Consider the following 20,915-nt stretch of genomic DNA (forward strand, 5'->3'; position numbering starts at 1 on the left):
ATGTAGATCCCCTAACGCCGCTATTGAAATTAAAAAATATTGCTGATATTGGTAGAACATGCAATTGAGTTAGTAAACTCTTTTGGTGTAGTTTTTGTTTAATTTTTAGTCTTTAGTCTTAGTTTAATTTTTAGTCTATGTTTAATTTTCCAGATGTACCCAAAAATGGTAATCTCTTTAAAATATTTTTTTCCTTAAAAGAAAAAAAAAATTGTTTGACTAATGTGAATATTTTTAATCGAATTATGGACCATGTAGATAACTACATAATAAATCAAGTAAGGGACGATGATGCCTTCTATTGTATAGGGATGACAACGGGTAGGATCGGACACGGGTTTTATAATTACCAAATCCAAACTCAAACACAAACACTTATGGGCGATAAAATGAAATACATGCCCAAACCCATTGGGTTTCGGATGAAACCAAAACCCAAACTCATTCCTTACGTGAAATAGCAACCCTATACAGAACCTACTTTCATAAAAAAAAAGTGAAATTCATAGAAAGAAAGAAAAACAAATAATATTCATCATCCTCATCCATCACCAAAGTAAGACAACAATAATTTAGAGTTGACTTTCTCAAACATACAAAAGTACAATTAATCATCAAATACTAAGAACAAAGTTTATAAATATATACATGTATGATATTTTTTTTGTAATTTTATGTTTTGGGTATCTTTGGGTTCGGGTTTGGGCGGGTATGGACACGAATTTAACTAATATCAAACCCAAACTCATAAGTTGCTACAGTAACGGGCAAAACCCAAAACCAAACCCAAATCCAGTCAACTCGGGTTTTGTCTGTCAAATCGGGTTCAGGTTCGGGCGGGTACCCATGAGTTTGGGCAAAATTATCATCCCTATATATAGATTAATCTTGTGGACAACTATCATAACTCATAAGTTTTGGGCTGATTTATTGTTTTAAGACACTTTCTCTCCAAAATATGAGTCAGTTGAAAGATTAATTAGATGTTTGACCGGAAAAGATTAATGAGATGGAGTGAAACAATTTCAAGAGAGCCAATATACCAACTGACTTTATAAAAGGACAAACCTATAATCAAATGTCATTTTCACAACCTAAATCAAAACTTGTTACATTCATTCAACATGTAAACAAACACAATAAGTTTTGCCATTTTACCAGCAACTGCATTTAGCTTCTTGTTGAACATGGTAACGGTTAGAAGTCCCACATTGGCTAGAGATAGAGCCAAGATAAGCTTTATAAGGGTAGTGTAAACCTCAACTCTAGTGCTAGCTTTTGTGGTTGAGTATAGGTCTCTCAATTTCTAATATGGTATCAGAGCCTATCCTAGATCCATTTGTTGTGGAGACCTCCCATTATTGGGCCACCCGTTGTTAATCCCACGTTCCAGTCTGTTCAATCCTGGACGTGAGGGGGTGTGTTAGAAGTCCCACATTGGCTAGAGATAGAGCCAAGATAAGCTTTATAAGGGTAGTGCAAACCTCAACTCTTGAGCTAGCTTTTGTGGTTGAGTATAGGCCTCCCAATTTCTAATATGAAATCTCAAATATTAGGGTTGAATAATTTTATTTCTTAGAATTATGTTACAATACATCAGCCATATATACAAAGCTGAAATACTAATTTAGGAAATATAATAACAACACCTATACAATTAAATCCCTATGATTCAGGGATATTCCCCTCCTACATTATAAATGTGATTTGCTAAATAAGGAAATAATATAACTAACAATAAAACATATTCTGACACTCCCCCTCAAGCTGGTGAATAGGTATTTTCCATTCCCAGCTTGGAAACAATCCTCTCAAAGTTGTTGCTATTCAGCCCCTTCGTTAGAAGATCTGCAAGGTTGTTTTGTGAGGAGACATATGGAGTGCAGATTAGGCCACTGTCTAATTTTTCTTTGATAAAATGCCTGTCAACCTCAATATGTTTGGTTCTATCATGCTGCACTGGGTTATGAGCTATGCTAATAGCGGATTTGTTATCACAGTAAAGTCTTATTGGTTCATCCGACTTTATTCTCAAGTCTTCCAAGATGATCTTCAGCCACAGTAGTTCACATATCCCTTGTGTCATTGCCCTGAACTCTGCTTCGGCACTGGATCTAGCTACCACACTTTGTTTTTTACTCTTCCAAGTCACAAGATTCCCTCCAAGGAAAGTGCAATATCCTGTAGTTGACCTCCTATCCACAATTGACCCTGCATAGTCAGCATCTGTATATGCTTCAAGACTTACATTCCCATTCCGTTTGAACAAAATTCCCCTGCCTGGGGTCCCTATCAAATATTGCACAATTCTTAGTGCAGCCTGTAGATGGACCTCCTTTGGATGGTGCATGAACTGGCTGACTAGACTCACAGCAAATGCAACATCAGGTCTAGTGTGAGATAAATATATGAGTCTGCCAACTAGTCTTTGATACATTTCCTTGTCAACTGCAGTATCTTCTTCTGCATTTCCTAGCTTCATATTTGGATCAATTGGTGTACTTGCAGGCTTGCATGCCGTCTTACCAGTCTCTTTCAACAAATCAGTGATGTATTTCTGTTGGGATATGAAAATCCCCTTTTTAGAATGGGCCACTTCAATTCCCAAAAAATACTTCAACTTTCCCAAGGTCTTAATTTCAAATTCCTTGGCTAGATGTTGGCTTAACAGTTGTTGCTCCTCCTCATCATCACCTGTCACGATAATATCATCCACATACACCAGTAACACTGTTACTCTCCTTGACTTAGAGTGTTTAATGAACAGAGTGTGGTCTCCTTGACTTTGTTTGAAGCCCAGACCTATCATAACTTTAGTAAACCTTCCAAACCACGCTCGTGGTGATTGTTTTAGCCCATACAATGCTTTCTTAAGCTTGCAAACAGTGTTGACAGCAGTTTTTCCACCATATCCAGGGGCAATTCCATGTAAATCTCCTCCTCAAGTTCTCCATGGAGGAAGGCATTCTTTACATCAAATTGTTGCAAGTTCCAGCCATAATTAGCAGCTAGGGATAATATCACCCGAACTGTATTCATTTTTGCAACTGGAGCGAATGTTTCCAAGTAATCCACTCCATAGGTTTGAGTGAATCCCTTGGCTACTAACCTTGCCTTGTACCTCTCAATGTATCCATCAGCCTTGTATTTTATTGTATAGACCCACTTGCATCCTACTGGTTTTTTCCCATTTGGAAGAGGAACCAATTCCCAAGTACTATTCTTTTCCAGTGCTTCCATTTCCAAGTCCATGGCTTGCTTCCATTTCCTATCAGTCAATGCCTCAGATAGGGAGGTAGGTGTGGTTATAGTGTTTAAGCTTGTAAGGAAGGCTTTATGGGTAGGTGAGAAGTGTTTAAAGGATAGGTAATTGGCTAGAGGGTAAAGTGGCTTCGTGGTGCATTTTCTAGTCTCCTTCCTAAGGGCGATTGGAATGTCCAGGTCCTCGTAAAGTGGTGCTGAACTGGATTCTGGTTCCTGTGCAGTTGGGGAATCAGAGATTGATTTAGTGGAGATTAAAGGATTAGGGGAAGTTACCTCATGTAATGTTGGGTCGGATTCTTGGACATGGACAGATTCTGGAATGACCTTTGTCTTCCTTGTATAAATCAATTTTTTCCCAAATCTTACATCAGCTTCATCTTCCTCTTGAGTGGATTTAGTGGGTTGAGCCTCCATCTCATAATCCGTTGCACTTTCAGTCCCTACTTCTGGTCCGAGAATAAAGTCAGTGAGCATAAGTAGATCATCTTCCTTTCTTGTAGTCTCCCCCTGAAGATGATCTTGGTGAAAGTAACTTTCTTGCTCGAGAAAGGTGACATCTCTGGACACAAAGAGTTTTTGAGATGGTGGGTGATAGCATTTATATCCCTTTTGTGTGGATGAGTATCCTATGAAGACACATTTTAAGGCTCTTGGGTCAAGTTTACCTCTATCACCACTATGGACATGGACAAATGATACACACCCAAATATTCTTGGAACAAGTTGATTGGACGTGGACACATTAGGATAAAAAGAGGACAAAACCTCCATAGGACTTTTTGAGGCTAGAACACTGGAAGGTAACCTATTAATTAGATAACATGCAGTGAGAACAGCCTCACCCCAAAATTTCTTAGGGACCTTATGCTGAAAAAGGAGAGCTCGGGTTTGGTCTAGTAAGTGTCCATTTTTCCTCTCAGCAATCCCATTTTGCTGAGGTGTTTTGACACAGGATGATTCATGAATGATGCCTTCCTTTTGACAAAAAGAATTAAGCCCATGATTAAAGTAATCTTTGGCATTATCAGATCTAATCCTCTTAATGCTAACACCAAACTGATTCTTTACCATTGAGAAAAAATTCTGAACCACGGAGCTGACTTCGGACTTTTGTTTCAGTAAGAAAATCCATGTAACTCGAGTGCAATCATCTATAAAGGTAAGGAACCAACGGGCACCGGAAACATTTGGGACATTTGAGGGACCCCACACATCAGTATGAATTAAATAGAAGGGAAACGTGCTCATATTATTACTAATGGGAAAAGGTACACGCTTGTGTTTAGCAAGCTCACACACTTCACAATGAAGACTCTCCACTTCTAATTTGTTAAAAAGGGAAGGAAATAACAATTTTATGACTCTAAAGGAAGGATGTCCAAGACGACAATGATGTAAGAGGATTTTCTCCCTTTTGGTCTTTATTGAATCAGCGAAAAAAGAGTTGCTGCTGTTGTGTAGATCTGGAGGCAGATTCGGGTTGTCCAAGTAATAAAGGTCATTCCATTCTCTAGCATGTCCAATCGTCCTCCCCGAGTACTTGTCCTGTAGTACACAACCATTGTCATAAAAAACAACTTTACATGATAAGTCTTTTATGAGTTTTTTTATGGAAATCAGACTAACAGACAATTTGGGAATATGAAGGACATTTTTTAGGGTTATGGTTGGGGTTATTTGAACTTCTCCTTGACCGGCTGCAGTCATGAGAGTGCCATATGCTGTGGATATTTTCTTATTGCTAGGGCAAGGTGAGTACGAGGAGAAATTTTTAGGTAGGGGTGTCATGTGGTTAGTGGCCCCAGAATCCAGTATCCAGTATTGGTTATAGTTTGTATCTGAGACATTGAGTCCAAAAGGAAAAAGAAACTCACCAAACATACCTGAACATGCGAGAGAACAAGTACCTGTTGGTTTATCCAACTTGCTGAGGAACGATCTCATTTTCTCTACTTCATCCGGGTTAAGTTGAATCAGACCTCCTTTATTTTCTTCATTGGTTCCAGCAGCTATGTGCGCCTGTCCTCCCTTTCTTGTGTTGTCTCCTTTTTTTTCCCCACTCCCTGTCTCGGTTTTGGGGCCCCCACTCTCTACTAGGTGGCTTTCCAACCAGCTTCCAACATTTGTCACGAGTGTGGCGAGGCTTGTTGCAGTAGGTACACCACACTCCTTCACCTTTCTTCTCTGTATTGCTTATTCCCCCTTTTTTCTGGTCTGCCATCATGGCCGAGGCCCCAGAAGCTATCATGGCTGAGTTTTCCACAGTTGGGGTTTCTAGCATTACTCCCCTTCTGCTTTCTTCACTTCTGACCATAGCTACTACTTCATTAATTCCTGGAACCTTTTCTTTTCCAAGGATTTGGACTCTCACCTGATCAAAATTAGAGTTAAGCCCCACCAGGAAATCATAGACTCTATCCTGCTCAATATACTCTTTGAGCATTGCTGAATCTGCTGAGCACTTGGCTTTAATGACCCTATAATGGTCTAACTCCATCCACAATGATTTGAGTTGATTGGCGTACTCTGTAACGGTCTTGTTTCTCTGTTTTGCTGCCACAGTCTTCACCTTCACATCATATATTTGAGCAGCATCTTTAGCTTTGGAGTATGTCTGCTCCATAGCATTCCAAATCTCCTTTGCAGAATTAAGAAACATGCAAGTATCAGTGATCTCTGGGATCATTGAGTTCCATAGCCATGCCATGATCATAGAGTCCTCTTCATCCCATTTTGTAAATTTGGGATCTTCCTCTTTAGGGGCATCTTCAGTCAAGTGGCTAGCTTTCCCTTTACCTTTCAAAGTTCTAAGAACAAGCTGGGACCATTTCAAGTAATTCTGCCCATTCAATCTGTAGGCAGTGTAGAGGTTCTGCAGCTCTCCATGAGTTTGGGATTTATTATCCCCAGAGTCAATGTTCCTTGACTCAATATCCACTATTTCTTCAATTGGTTCTCCCATGGCAGCAGCAGTACAGTGAACGTATTGCAATGGGAATGTATTCGGGACAGCAACTAAGGAACAATCACGACAGCAATGAAGGCTGCTCTGAAAGGGATGATCAACAGCAATGAAGGCTGCCTTGAAAGGGATGATTGACAGCAATGAAGGCTGTCTTCTAGGGTTTTGGTTTGCGCAGTCAGAGGCGGCTCCCAGAACTTGAGAGCTCTGATGCCATCTCAAATATTAGGGTTGAATAATTTTATTTCTTAGAATTATGTTACAATACATCAGCCATATATACAAAGCTGAAATACTAATTTAGGAAATATAATAACAGCACCTATACAATTAAATCCCTATGATTCAGGGATATTCCCCTCCTACATTATAAATGTGATTTGCTAAATAAGGAAATAATATAACTAACAATAAAACATATTCTGACAGTAACTGAAACTCAATGTGGAGATTGGTAAACCGAATTTGGGAATGCCAGGATACTTTGCCATCAACTTAGATGCAGGGAATGCATGTTGATACACTTCCTGTTGTCCACCCTGAAGAACTATCTGAGTTGTGACTCACCCATCCTTTCTGAAAATGATTATGGAGCATGAGGTATGCATTACATAAACTTGTCTAGTGTGAACTTCAAGTACGAGTATAAAGAACAACCATTTACTGCTTCATGTAGCAACTTGTAATGGTTTGGCATGTGAACCTACTGATATTAAAGTTGTTTAGACATTGAAGATGGCTTAAACTCTGACTTTCCTTAGGTTCTGCATTGTAAAAATTGAAATTTGCAAAATTTATAGTTGAATGCCTAAGATGATTATTAGATTAATGCCACTCGAGCGGCCAAATAGCATTTATATCAACAGATAAAATCCCCATGAAGACAAATGAGCAAATACAATACAACAATGCTACTAAAATAAACATTACATAACAATGCATGCTTGCTCACAAATTCACAACCCATAAACAGAAAAACAAAATGGAAACAAATAAAAACACAGAAAAGCTAAACATTTGATTAATTTTTTTCAATTTTCCAGTCCTTCACTTTTTCTTCAATGCCCTATTTTCAGGGCCCATCGGGCAGGCTGCCGGAGCTTCTGCCAAGGAGGCCAATCTCAGACCGTGCAGGTCAATTGCACCAAACTAATTATACTTTGGTAGACTGAAATAAAAAAATCTAAGAGAAGGGGATAAGAGAAAAAGGTTGTGGGAAAAGAGTTGATTGAAAATAAGTGTAATGGAAGGATTCAGGTGGGATACAAAGGAGAATGGAAGGTGATGGCAATAGGAAGAGGAGGACGAGGAAGCAAAGGAAGAACATGGCAGGGATACCAAAAGAAAAAATCCTACTCAAAAGTTAACAGGATAGAAAACCCTCACAGAAGAGGGAAAACACCACCTAAAATGGGTAAGCATGTCTCCCACGAGGAGGGGAAGCACTCCCTACAATGGGGGAGATAGGAAAACTGGTGGGGTGGCGCTGGCTTTAGAATGCGAAAGAAAGAGGAAAAATAGGGTTTTTCATGGTCGGATAAAATAAAAAATTAGAGCTACGCTTTTTTTCTTTTTTGTGAAATGAGTAGATTGACTAATGATAGCCCAAACGAAACTTACAATCATCAAAGGGAACTGAAATCTCAACAGAGCAGTACAAGTTATACAACAGTTCAAAAACAGATACATACTTAAATCACAAGCATACTTGCTCTAGCAAATCAACAAACCAACTAAAATAATAGAGAAAAACCTATTAAAGAGACCAAAAACTCCACAAATCCTTGTTGCATCAACTTTTCCAACTTCAACTGGCTTTGCTAGTGGCGTAACTTGTACAGCTTCTAGAATACTGCTGACATTGGTAGAACATGCAGCCTCAACTACGCAGAAGAAAGTCAAGCGGCTGAATGAAGTGTCAACGAAAACATCGAGAGAAATACAGCCTACTAAAAATAATCACAACAAAATGTGGTGGTGGAGTAGTTTGAGTGAAAGGAAAATAGAAAGTGATGGTGGAAGGCAAGGGAATGGGTAGTTGTGCAGGAAAAAAATGGAACACAAAGGGTCAAACCAGAGGAAACGGGTGAAAGCATGGAGGGGAAGAAGGTGGGAAGGAAAGTGGGTAACCGGATGAAGGTGGGTGAAGGAGAGGAGTGGGAAGAGGAAAGAAATTCTCTCACTAAGGAGAGGGAAATACTCACTAATGTGAGTAGGAGGACCCCGTAAGGGAAACAAAAAACCCCATCCTCGAGAAGCTTCCTCCTCTGAGGGGAGAAGCTCCCCTTGGGGCCGGGGGTGGTGCTGCATAAGGATCTGTGGGGAAACTAAAGCTACGCTTTGATGATAGAATTTAGTAGCTGGAACCAGTCTCCAAATGGCCCAACACATTAATTAAACTTGACTGCTCCTTTGGGCTTGATTGTTAAGAATTAAGATGGATGAAAGCCACAAACAATGTATGGGGAGTTAAAATTAAAATGAGATGAAGTAGCTCCACCAAAGACTGAGCATAAAGTTAAAACCAAAAGGAAAAAAAAGAACACTATGGACTATATCTAAGACAAAAGTTCATATTTCATTATGGATGACTATTCTGTTTTGTAGTGTCAATAGAACTAAAAAATGAAATGGCAATGATAATATCCAGCAAGGAAATAATGATAAATGCCTTCATGGATCATATTTATGATGTGATTCAATAACAATCATACATATATATGTGTGTGTGTGTGTCTTTTTGACAAAGCCTATAAATGTATTTTTCATATTCAATATGATTTTCCATGTCCTTATCGATTGACAATGTACATATAAACAAGCGAATGTTTCATTCCTTGACTTCATGTAATGCCATAGCTCTTCATCATTTTGAGGACCAGTATCACCACCATTAATCTTGAGGCATTTTAAGGAATAGCACAGGTAGAAAGCTTCCTCTAAGTTTAACTGAATCAAGTGTTTATCTTTTTCAACTGTTCTCACAGGCCGACCAAAGCATGCTTTATCAAGCAGATCAATTTGTTCTGCTCCAACTGCTACGTGCACACTGTTGCCAGAGAGAAATCCACATGTATCTGATTGAACTAGAGAAGATTGAAGCTGAGATATCGTCTTTGACATGGGTTCCTTAAGGGCTTCAGCTTCTGCATCCTTTTTAGCTTTTGCATCTTTTCCTTTCCATCTCGGCACCATTTGGCCTAACAAAAAATGAGTAAACAGATGAGTCAAATGGGTTCGTTTTCTTCCCTGCTCTGCTTCTCTTGATGCTTGTGCACTTCAGAGTTCCCGATGAGAAGGGATTTCTTGAGACTTTTTCGATATGGCTGGTATTGTCAATTGTGCTTTTGGTGACGGAATCCTGAGTAAAATTGTCGTTTCACGATGCCCTCTTTTTCCCTCCCTTATTCACTCACTAATTAGGTTTTTAATTGGACCAGACTCCAGAGCCCATTATTTGAAACCTCATATTTGGGCTTTTGAGCATAATAAAAGTAAGCAAATAAAAAATCATTGAAAACAAAGAAAAGGAAAAAATAGTGATCCCACTTTATACCATGTTAAGATCATTTTATTTTATTTTTTCACAATCAATTCTAACATATACTAGAAGATAAGCGACCCAAAAAAAACATTTACGAGATACTTTAAAATCATTTGTGTAAAGATTTCCAAACATATACTTAGTCTTTTCGGTAAATGAGTGTATTAGGATTGGGATGGAGGGAAAATTTTTGGTGTCAGTTCATTTTGTATCTTGCATTTATGTATTACGATTTTCACATTTCTTTTGAATCGTAGGTTTTTTTTTTTTTGAAAAATGAATCGTAGGTAGTATGTTTTAAGTTTTTAACCGAATTCAGCCTGAAATAATATTATAATAATTCACCAATCACCTACTGGACTTGACTAAGTCAAATACCGTCACTTCCTCTGATGTCTACTCCACATGCTTTTGTGCCTCATAAACCCACAATATGAGGTCGAATAGATGGTATATTTGGAAAATGGCCTTCCCAATTTGATAATGCCTCTCAGATAGAGCATAAATGCTACCATTTTGAGAAGCGAGTTCTGACATTTCCTTGCAAACGTATAGACTAGTTCATGTAACTTCTATGTGATGTTGGTCCAAACATTTATTGAAGTATATTCAGTGCATTTTCTAGATAAGCTCTAATAAACCTCTATCCAACCAGATAGTCTATGAACTAGAGGACTTTTTAATGATCACGCCTTCTTTCTCTTATTTTCTAGTAGATTCCCTTCAACAATGTTTTTTACCTTGTTAATCCATGTATAGATAGATACCGATAAAATTTGATAAAATCAATGAATTGGAGAAGTTATGGATTCATGTGTGGAATTGATAAAATACTTTTTTTAGATATTACGTCAACACAGCCTCGGAGCTTTGCATGTATTTTTTGGGTTAATTGCAACAAGTGTTCCTCACGGCACGTTTGTGTTTCTAACAAGAATCCCAATGTACCTTCAATATTCTATTAAATCTGCCTATTTCACAATTAGAGGTCAATTTACTCTAACAAAGAATGCAATGAAAATCTCAGAGTACCATCAAGGGAATCCAGGTAGAAGACAATATAGACCAGCTGAAATGCTGCTATGATCAACAACACTTCATACTTTGCAATGAAAAAGGGAAAAGAAAAACAAAATGAATCATCTGTAGAAAATCAAAATGAGAAAGAAAATATTGCATGTAATGCAAAATTAAAGTAGCTTGTTCAGGAAATTCTCATTAAAAGCCAATAATCTAAGTAGCATGCAATGAACAAAGCAACTCACTCCAATAATAATTCAGTAACAGTCTGTTCTATGATTTTACAATCTTGAATCAATCATCTCGTCGATTGAATGACCCCTATAGTTAGTATACATAATGATACTTGTATTATATAAGAATAGCTTACCGATTCTTCTTCCTCTTTTCTAGCCATAGAAAATCCAGGTTTCCAACTGAGCCTGATAAATAGAAGACATGGAAACCCTGCTGAATAGCATTAGCATAGATACCGCTCAAGATCACTGCTAACTGCGAATACTATACTTGATATATACACTACTAGGCTATTAGCTACTGATACGGCAACTTCTGCACGCTTTCATAGCTCCATCTTCAATTGGTTTGAGTGCAGAGATGCTGTAACACAATTAAAATTGAACTTAAATACTTTCAAAATTTACTTGTTGAGAAATTAAAAAATCACTTTTAACACATATTTCATGTTTAAGTTAATTCCTTTCAAACAAATCAGTAATTTGTAACTTAGAGATTGGAATGCCAGGTTTATTACTTAAGCATCCTTCCAAGATTACTTTATGATGTTCATAGTCAAAATAACCATTAAAAGACAGAAAACAGTTCCAATCTCCATCTATTGATGAAAACCAGTGCCTCAGCAGTAGGAACCATGATGTGCAGTTAGAAAATTCTCTCATAAGCATTTCTCTTGAGAGTAGATATGCACAATAAAAGCTAAATTCTGGTCTACCTGAATTTGCTGACGAGTCATAACTCAAAAGTGAGGTTTCCGGAGTCATGAAATTATGGTTGTCTTCCTCCCTCGCCCAAAGTGGTTGGTGGAATGCATCGAATTGCCATTGTTGTTGATAATGCGGTCTGTTACCGTTGAGTGGGTTTTCTGGCCACATGAGAGGTGTAACCATGCTTGGTAAGTTACTGTCCATTAGAGATACCCCCTGAAAGTTACAAAGGAGATTTCATAAACAGTTCTCAATATTGACTGAAGGCTGAACAGGCTATACAAAGCACTATACTTACAAGGTTACACTTACATTCAAACACTCATTACTTCAATTACAATGTGCAGGAGGGTTTGTAATTGAAGAATATTAAACATTTAGGCCATAAAGTGCAAAACTAATTATTTATCTGAATTTCTGAAATACTGACAAACTTGTTGTAACTTTGTGCATGTTTTATATTGTTTCTTACTTGTTCTTGCATGACAATATAACATCCAACAGAATGATATAAATAACAGCAACAGGCCACAAAAATCTCTTTCAGAACCCACCATGTACCGCTTTAGTTTTCAGACGAAGATGAATTAAGCACACACAGCTACATGAACAATTAATAGCAACATTTTGATCTATTATATTTCCCCTACATAAGACATAAAGCATAGAAGGAACGAATGAAGGCAGAATAGAAAGTGCTTCAGAAAAAGAGGTCATATATAATATAGTTTCAGCTAAACAAGAGAATTTCAGAGTTTTCAGATTAACCCCCAGCCAAAGAAGCAAATAGATATTTTTTCCCCAATAAAAAAAAATCGAGTTAAATTAATTTATAATACTTACATCAGCAGTCAATAAGCTGTCTAAGTTGAAATCAATTCTTGGGTTAACTGCGGCCAGTTTCATAGATAAGATCTGCAATCAGAACATAAATCAATGAGACCAAAACCATATTGATGTAAATCACTATAATAATCTTGCAAATCTTGCGATGATGTCTATGGTTAGACTCACAGTTCACTTCTAAACAGCTTATTTTAACAAAATATTATTACAAGAATATTATAACTTTTTAGCATATACGCTAAATAAACCTACATACAAAGCTACGCATTCGAAACTTCATGCCTCAAGTCAACAACACGAGGGAAAGGAAGTAGGCCCACTAAGAAGATTATATGTCATATAGTCCTCAATAACAGTACCATGACAGCTTAACATTTAATGCTAATCCTTGCTTTTAGGGAAGCAATGCTTTATTTGTTCTAGTGACCCCCAAATATTCCAGCATCGCACACTAGCTTTAGATTACTCCCTCCGGTCCACAATATAAGCAAAAAACTACTTTTTAGGTTCATTCAATCCTATAGTTGAAAGCTCAATTTAAGAGCCAGGAGAGAATTTGTGAAGGAAACCTAGCCTTTTCTTTCAAAAGTTTCTATGCATCATAAGCCATATGTAATTGAGAGCCAAATAGCAAATAATTATCAAGTATAGCCAGCTATTTGTAAATTATTTATGTCAAATGTCTGCAATGTGAGAGTCTGACCTCCACTTGACGTTGCAAAGATTGCACATGGTTAATGATTTCATCCAGAACCAATGCCGTTCCAGATATCTGTGAAATAGATTATGTCATGTCAGGTACTAAATTAAAACTTTTGAGAAAATTTAACACAGTCCAAATGCACTGCAAAATCATAGAATGACCGGGTAACTAAGGCTTCTACATCAGACAAAAACAAGGGGTCATTTATGAATAAACCTGTGCGCAAGTGATGAAACATAGTACATATGGGAATTAGGCCACAAAGAGAGAATCCATCTTAGGGAAAAAACTTCAACCAGATTATTCTTCCCCCATATTCAGAAACATGTACAGACTACAGACTAGAATGATTAAAATAGCATTTCAATATCACCAAGAAAGGTGCACAGTAAACTACTATGCATTGCTGCACAAGGCACCACCAATCTCCAATTTGTTTTTTCAATCCTATAGTTGAAAGCTCAATTTAAAACCATCCCCTGGATTTCAGTTTTGGAACATACAACTAAAATGATGCTAAATGCAACTCATTCATTAGACAAGCATGATAGAAGAAAACCGCTGATTGAAGGTTTCCAGACTTCGGAAGGGTAATAACCATGATCCATGGGCACACCTATGATTGTAAAGCGCCCATGAATCAGAGTCGCCAGCCAGTGGACAAACTATCTGGAAGCTGAATATAGACAAGTACAAATTAAAGACCCTCTTGTAAATAAAATATTAAATAAAAAGAAATACTAAATACATCAATATTTTTAAAATATGGAAAAAATAATAATAAAAATAATTTAGAAATCAGAAAAGTTATCAGGTGAAACAGGGGATTTAGGGATCGTTTGGCCCAACTTATTTTAGACTTAAAAGCTACTTTTAAGTTAAAGATAAAAACAAGAGCTTTTAAAAAAAGGCAGAAGCTGTTTGTCAAATTTTATTTTTATACAACTTAAAAGCTACTTTTAAGTTAAAAGCTATTTGGTAAAACTATTTTACAAAGTTTCATAAAGACATGCAGAACATAGATGATATATTTGGCAGAAAGCATGGAGTGAGCACACCCGCATGGTCCAAATTGCAAAACAGCTCAATCCATAATATAACTATGCCCATCTACACCCAAACCCCCCTCATCAACAGTCAGAATAAAGAACCTCACGCCTCATAACCAAGAGACCACAAGAAAGATATGACAGAAAGCTTTCCATGGACACAAGACACAAAGATAATGAGTACATACAAGAAGTCCAAGAAGAAAACTAAACAGAAAAAATACATTTTTTTTGAAAGGCCAAGTAATATGTATATAAATAAAAGTAGAGATACAATAGGAGGTTGGCACTAGGGGTGCCCACATCCCTTACAAGAAACAGAGATCAGAACCATGAAACAAGAGAAACAAGAATCCACCAATCCTAAACCCTTGGTGATGAACTCCTTACACAGTACAACCAAAGACAAAAAGGCTGCTCTAACATTAAAAAGTCCAACAAGTAGCAGCATAGAACACGAGGATGGCAAGGTAGGAAAGAAACCAACACCAAGCAGCTTTGAGGACAGCTAACAGAACCGGGGCAAGAGGGACTAGCAGCAAAAAAACCCAGTAGGAAAATTACCAAGATATAGCAGCCCCCAAACAAACACTAGGACTAGTTTCCCACTCATAGAAAGAAGCCTTAAAATTGTTCTGTTTACACTTAACCTTTGGTTTCACACATGATAAATTTAATCATTTTTTAATTATAGCCCCTTCCCCTTATGCAGCAAACCCAAAATCCTATCTTAATCATTATCTAACCCACCCACGTATAACAATGGCAATTTAACCCCACCCACGGCCACGTATAACAATGGAATTTAAGAATTTCATAACAAATCTGATTCTTGTACAGATTTGTGTATATATTAGTATATGATTAATTGTTGGTTCATGTATAGATTATATAAATATTCAGAATCGGTTGAATCAGAGTACGCATGTAAGACCTAATGGAACTCAGAAAACCAAATATTAAGACATTCATATTAACATCACCACACACAGAGAGTAGAAATCAGTGATTAAATCCATGAATTTCAGAAAGAGATCAAAATAGAAAGATAGTTAACGGTACCTGAGTGGCTGAGTGTGTGCAAAATTCAAAACCACGAGTCTGTAGAGGAAGGCGATATAGGAAACAGCCAGGGTTCCAAGAGGAAGAAGATGGAGAAAAACCACGATAAACCCACGTAAACCACTACAGATACAAATAAGTTAGGCCAAAAGAGAAGCTCCTTTTTTTCAAAGCTCCTCTCAATGCCTTTTTCTAAAAAGTTACTTTTATCATATTTCTTCAGTAAAAATAAGTAACTTTTAAGTCAAAGAAATTTTAATGAAATCTGTTTGGCCCAACTTTACCTTAAAAGTGACTTTTAAGTCAAAAATAAGTTGGGCCAAACACTACCTTAGAATGATTATTCATGCAAACACATAACCCCACAGCTAATCATGTAATAAAGCCTACTACTACCATACTATAATTGCCATTGAGTGTTGGAGCTTTTGCCACGTGCAGCACTTGGTGAAATGCACAAACACAGTTTATTTATGCACGTCAATGATTGATCACATGCTCTAATCTTATGAGAAAAAATACGCCTTTTGCAAGTGTCCTAACTCCTAATTATCCAATCAAGTGCTATTTTGTAGGAGTGATAACTCCAGGTGACTTTTACATGCATGTGATGTCGTGTCTAAGTATCATGGCAAAAAAAAAAAAACAATAAGACAGACCCATTTAAAATTTAAAATTATCCTATAGAAATTATTTCCCAAAGTGGCCCAAATTTTCAAAAAATTAAAATTAAACCCATAACTTACCTTAGACTATTCTATAGGACCTACATATAGAAGGCCAATGTCAGAGAAGAGTAAAAAGGTTGGAAACTTCAAATGACAAAACTACCCTCCGAAAAAGATGTGTAACCAAAACGAAATCTCCAAAAAAAAAAAGCTAAAAGATGAAATGACATAAATGCCATTTTTGACACTCAGTAGCGGTGGGCACACTCTTCACTTGACGTGAAAGCAATCGCTTTTTTTGAGGGTTGAAAAGGTGCAATAACAAAATTCATTAATCAATACTTATACTAATAAACAAATACAAACTTAATTGGTCATTTGGGAGACAAATCAGACAGATAATGATAGGTAATCACAAAAAATGATTAAATCACTATCAATTAATCCAAGTAAGTAAAGGTTTAATTAAGACTTTGAAGAGTAAGACCACAACACATGAAAGTGAAACCGACCTTGTCGCAACCAGGGACCAGTTCTTGTAAAAGCTTCATGCGCGCATTGATCTTCTCTCTCCTAGCCTACAACATCAGAATTCACAAACTCAATTTAGTTTAATTAAATTAAAATTAAAGTGATTTAATTAAGCAAATTAAATTAATTAATCAAGAGCTTACTCTTTCTGCCAAACTGTGACAATCTGTGGCTTGACCTCGCCGAACGCGAACATGGACATACGGAAGCTTCTCGCCGTCACCGCCGGAGGATTCATCGGCGACGCTCTTACTCTTCTTCGACGACGAATCTCTACCCTGTATTTCACAAAACCATTGACAATTTCATGTTTCAGAAACTGAATTCCACAGAAAATCGAAACCCTAATTCCTGGATTTGGTACCTTCTTCTCTCGCTCCTTCCTCTTGGCGGCGGCGCTTCTCTGATTCTTGTTCTCAACGGCGGGATCCGAAACGTACCCCTGAGTCGAGCACGGGTTGGAATCGGTCTCTTGCGGCTCGTTCTTCACCGGCGGCGAGTTGTTGTTCTCTCCGGCAAACACGGAGTACTTCGCGGCGCGTTCGATCAACGCGGCGTTGGAAGGGAAGGTCAAATTGCCATTGAAAGAGCCTAGTAGATAGGGTTTCTGATTCACGTTGGGCGAGTGAAGAAGCTCCACGGCCTGCGTCGGTGGTAGCTCAAGCAGCGCGGTGAACGAGCTCGCGTTTTCCGGCGCCGGTACCGGTGACACGATTCCCTGAATCTCGTCGTTGAATTGAATCGATTCAAGCACAAGGACGCCATCGGGAGTTGAACCGCGAAACCCTACTGTAGATTGCTCCTCCATTAAACTGGATATCGAGTGTTGAATCGTTCGGTTTGGTGGGAAATTGAGGGGAAATGGAAAAAGGAGTGTGTGGTTTAATGGCGGTCAACCGGTCAATCGGTTCTCTCTGTTCTCTTGCTTCTCCTCCATTTGAAGTACTGCGAAAGCAACGTTGCTACGATACGGTTACACTCTTATTACTGTTGGTATTATACGGGTACGGTTCCATACAGTTTCCTACAGGCAAAGAAAGAAAACTATGGGACCACATTACCCTAATCCGGGGCCCACCATGATCTTCAAAATCCGAAAATCAATTTTTTTACACTTTGGTTGAACTCGACATGAATTCACGTTAAAACTATTTTCAGACTATCAAACAGAATGTCAATAGTATACTATGGAGATTAGATGAGACTCACTTCTTTATGTAGGAACGTCGATGGATCACCTCAACGAGAGTTATCTGGGAGCTAAGAATTTAACGGACACAATGAGACTCAAACCCTTGACCAATGAAGTTAAAATTAAACTGAGAACTTGTGTCTAGGTGTGTCCACTGTCAACTAAGTCAGCTAACATAATCAATTCTAACTTCTATGTTAGGGCTTGAGAATTGTGAAATTACATTTAGGTTACCTCGAATGTCAAACTAAACATACATGTAGGGGTGTTCGTGATTCAGTTTGGATCGGTTTTAGGTGAAATAAAAAACCGATCCAATCAAAATTTATTGGTTCGGTTTCATTCGGTTGTTAGAAAAAAATTCAAAACCGAACCGAACCGATAATGAATGGTTTGGATCGGTTCGGTTCATCGATTTTACAACTTTTTCTTTAATCAGTATCAATTCCACAATAAACAATAAGCCACCGCAAATTTAGTGAATCAAACTACACAACCAGAGATTAATATCAACTTTCGCACTGAGAGAAAAGGAGTGATCCTTTATAAACATAATTTTTAGAATGCTTTGATAAACATAATTTTTTGGTGCACTGATAAGCTTTACGCTCATAAGCAGGGCCGGCCTTGGGCCTGTGCAAGCAGGCCCACAGCCCAGGGCCCAAAAAAAATCTCATTAAACATTCCTCTAAAATAAACTTAAGTTATAATAATTAATGTTTTAAAATGTTACTAATGATTTGAGCTGGTCTAGTGGTTAGTAACTTTGTATGTTACTTTTATGTACCGGGTTCGAATCTCACCTTTTGGCTTTTGACATGTTATTTGTTAATTAATTTGAATTGAAAGAATTCAAAAATGAAAGCAAAAGGTTGCGTTGCTTAGATTCGAACACGCGACCCCTGTGCAGGTTGCAAGAGGCCAGTTGCTAAATGAACCAACATAATGATGTTGTTAAAATTTCGAACGTTAAAATTATTAGGGGTTCATTTGTATTATTTGCCTAGGGCCTCCAAAATGTCGGGACCGGCCCTGCTCATAAGCTTTGAATATATTAGAATGCATTTCAAATGCAAATTCAGATGAGACCAAAACATAATGTATTCTCGTTTTATCATCATTTGGAAAACTAAAATAGATAGATTCATTTACCAAACTTAAATAGAGGAAGAGGAAAATGAATAAATATACACATTTATTTATTTTTTCAAAATATTTTATAAATAAATAAATATCATTGGTTCGGTTCATCGGTTCGTTGGTTTTTAATTTTTCAAACCGTGAACCAAACCAATCTTCATTAATTTTTATTGGTTTCGATCGGTTTTGAACATAATAACAAAAAAAATCAATCCAATTACTTTGGTTCGGTTCGGTTTGTTGGTTTCATCGGATCGATCCGATCCGATGAACACCCATACATACATGACATGATACATGCACTTATATGAGTAAAAGTAAAATAAATTTAATTATGTTTAAAAATAAAAATAAACTGTACTTTATTTTTTGAATTCAATTTGTTCCTTATTTTTAAGGTTACAGAGATTCGATGGTTGAAAAGAAGCCCGTTGGAGGTTTCCCGTTATTTTGTTGTTTTTTTCTGGAATTGCTGTTTGTTAAGAGTTGAAAAAATTGTAATGTTCCATTTTTCTCATGAAGCTTCGATGATTTTGAATTTTGATAAGGGATCAGAAACGTGATTGGTGCTATAAAGCAGTTTTGCTGTATTTGGATCATAGAAAGCTCTTTTGATTAATTAAGTTATTATGATATTATCCCATTACGGAAGTTCTAATCTGGCCTTCTTTCATTAATTTATTCTTTTCATAATGTAGTGTGCTTTGCACGGGGATAAAGTTTAAGGCTAATATTCATTGTCTCACAAAGTTTAATTTTGTCCATTCAAAAAAAAAAGTTTAATTTTGTCTTTGATTTAGCCATTTAGGGGCTCTAATAGAAACTTGATTTAATTTAATACTTTAATCTAGTGTGGGTTTGGATTAATGTTGGCAGAACTGGATCTGATAAATGTGAGTTTGAGTACGTGATTTATGTTTGGATACATTTATCAAAAATTAATTTTTGTTACGAAATTTCGTTTGGATAACTTTAGTTAGAATTGATTTTGATTATGTAATGACTAAAATGGGTATGAATATTTTAATCATTATACAAGGTTAACATCATTTTTTAACTTTATATTAGTATGAATTAATTTATAATTTAATTTGATTAAATTAATTATAATATATATATATATGATTAATATTTAGATTTCATTAAATTAATAATACATATAATTTATAGTTGTACATAACAAATAAGTTGACAATGTTAATATCAATGGCAACTTCCACACTACACATAACAATCCATGGCTCAATCGTTATAGTTGATGCACTTCAACATAAATGGACACCAGTTCTCACGGCTCACATCTACCTCGATGGCTGCTTCATTTCCAAATCGATGGCTCAATCAACTACAATAAACATCACAACAAAATGACAGGGAAAAGGGGCATTAAAGAGAAAGGGGAAAACCTTGTGGTGAGAGAATCGAGTCTCTTGAACGGAGAAGCTAGCCTCCAACCAAAATTGGATCTAGAAGGTGAAAACGATTCTGCTGGAGTGTATCCGAACATCTCGTTTTCGGTGTGATCTGCGTTTGACCTCTCAGACGTGATTCCAAAAGCTTCATACACTGATCCAAACACACACCTGAATAACTCACTTCAAAAGTTCGAATTATTGATCTCTAATAAGGTGTTAAGATTTAGGATATTCCTAAGAAATTGTTGATGCAAGGATGCAATTGCAAGAGCTTCAAAGGCGGTGGAACTGGTTTTGGACGGCAACTACACAAAGGTGATACTGGAATTTGATTCAATTGAGGGCATCTACTTAGTGTCTTCTCCTTGTGATCCTAGCCATCCTTACAGAGAGGTGATTGGTTATATTGGGCACGGTGTGGCAATTCATGGCAACATCAAATTTGCCTTTGTTCCTATAGGCTTCAATTTAGTTGTTGATTGACGGTCCTTCTTGTTAGGGTTCATGTGTTTTCCTTCTTTTTTGGAGCTTGCTATTGTCTTCTTGATTTAGATTTGGATGAGGTTTTAGCCTAT

General features: G+C 37.1%; 1 protein-coding gene across 3 annotated transcripts; it reads right to left on the minus strand.

Moving 5' to 3' along the window:
- Positions 1 to 10,950: 10,950 nt before the first annotated feature.
- On the minus strand, positions 10,951 to 17,562 carry LOC130730670 (transcription factor bHLH48-like). 3 transcript variants are annotated; one of them, XM_057582737.1, is made up of 8 exons: positions 16,958 to 17,562; positions 16,737 to 16,871; positions 16,575 to 16,640; positions 15,395 to 15,433; positions 13,284 to 13,352; positions 12,578 to 12,649; positions 11,743 to 11,950; positions 10,951 to 11,390 (listed from the first exon to the last, which is right to left on the minus strand). In XM_057582737.1, the coding sequence occupies exons 1-8, from the start codon at positions 17,399 to 17,401 to the stop codon at positions 11,353 to 11,355; spliced, it is 1,071 nt and encodes a 356-aa protein (XP_057438720.1). In that variant the 5' UTR covers positions 17,402 to 17,562; the 3' UTR covers positions 10,951 to 11,352. The 3 variants fall into 3 exon arrangements, with proteins under 3 accessions (XP_057438720.1, XP_057438719.1, XP_057438721.1); XM_057582736.1 differs by having other exon boundaries at positions 15,395 to 15,517; XM_057582738.1 differs by lacking the exon at positions 15,395 to 15,433 and having other exon boundaries at positions 16,958 to 17,561.
- Between the last annotated feature and the right edge of the window lie 3,353 nt (positions 17,563 to 20,915).

Source organism: Lotus japonicus, chromosome 1 (assembly GCF_012489685.1).
Source record: "Lotus japonicus ecotype B-129 chromosome 1, LjGifu_v1.2".
In the NCBI taxonomy this organism is placed as follows: Eukaryota; Viridiplantae; Streptophyta; class Magnoliopsida; order Fabales; family Fabaceae; genus Lotus; species Lotus japonicus.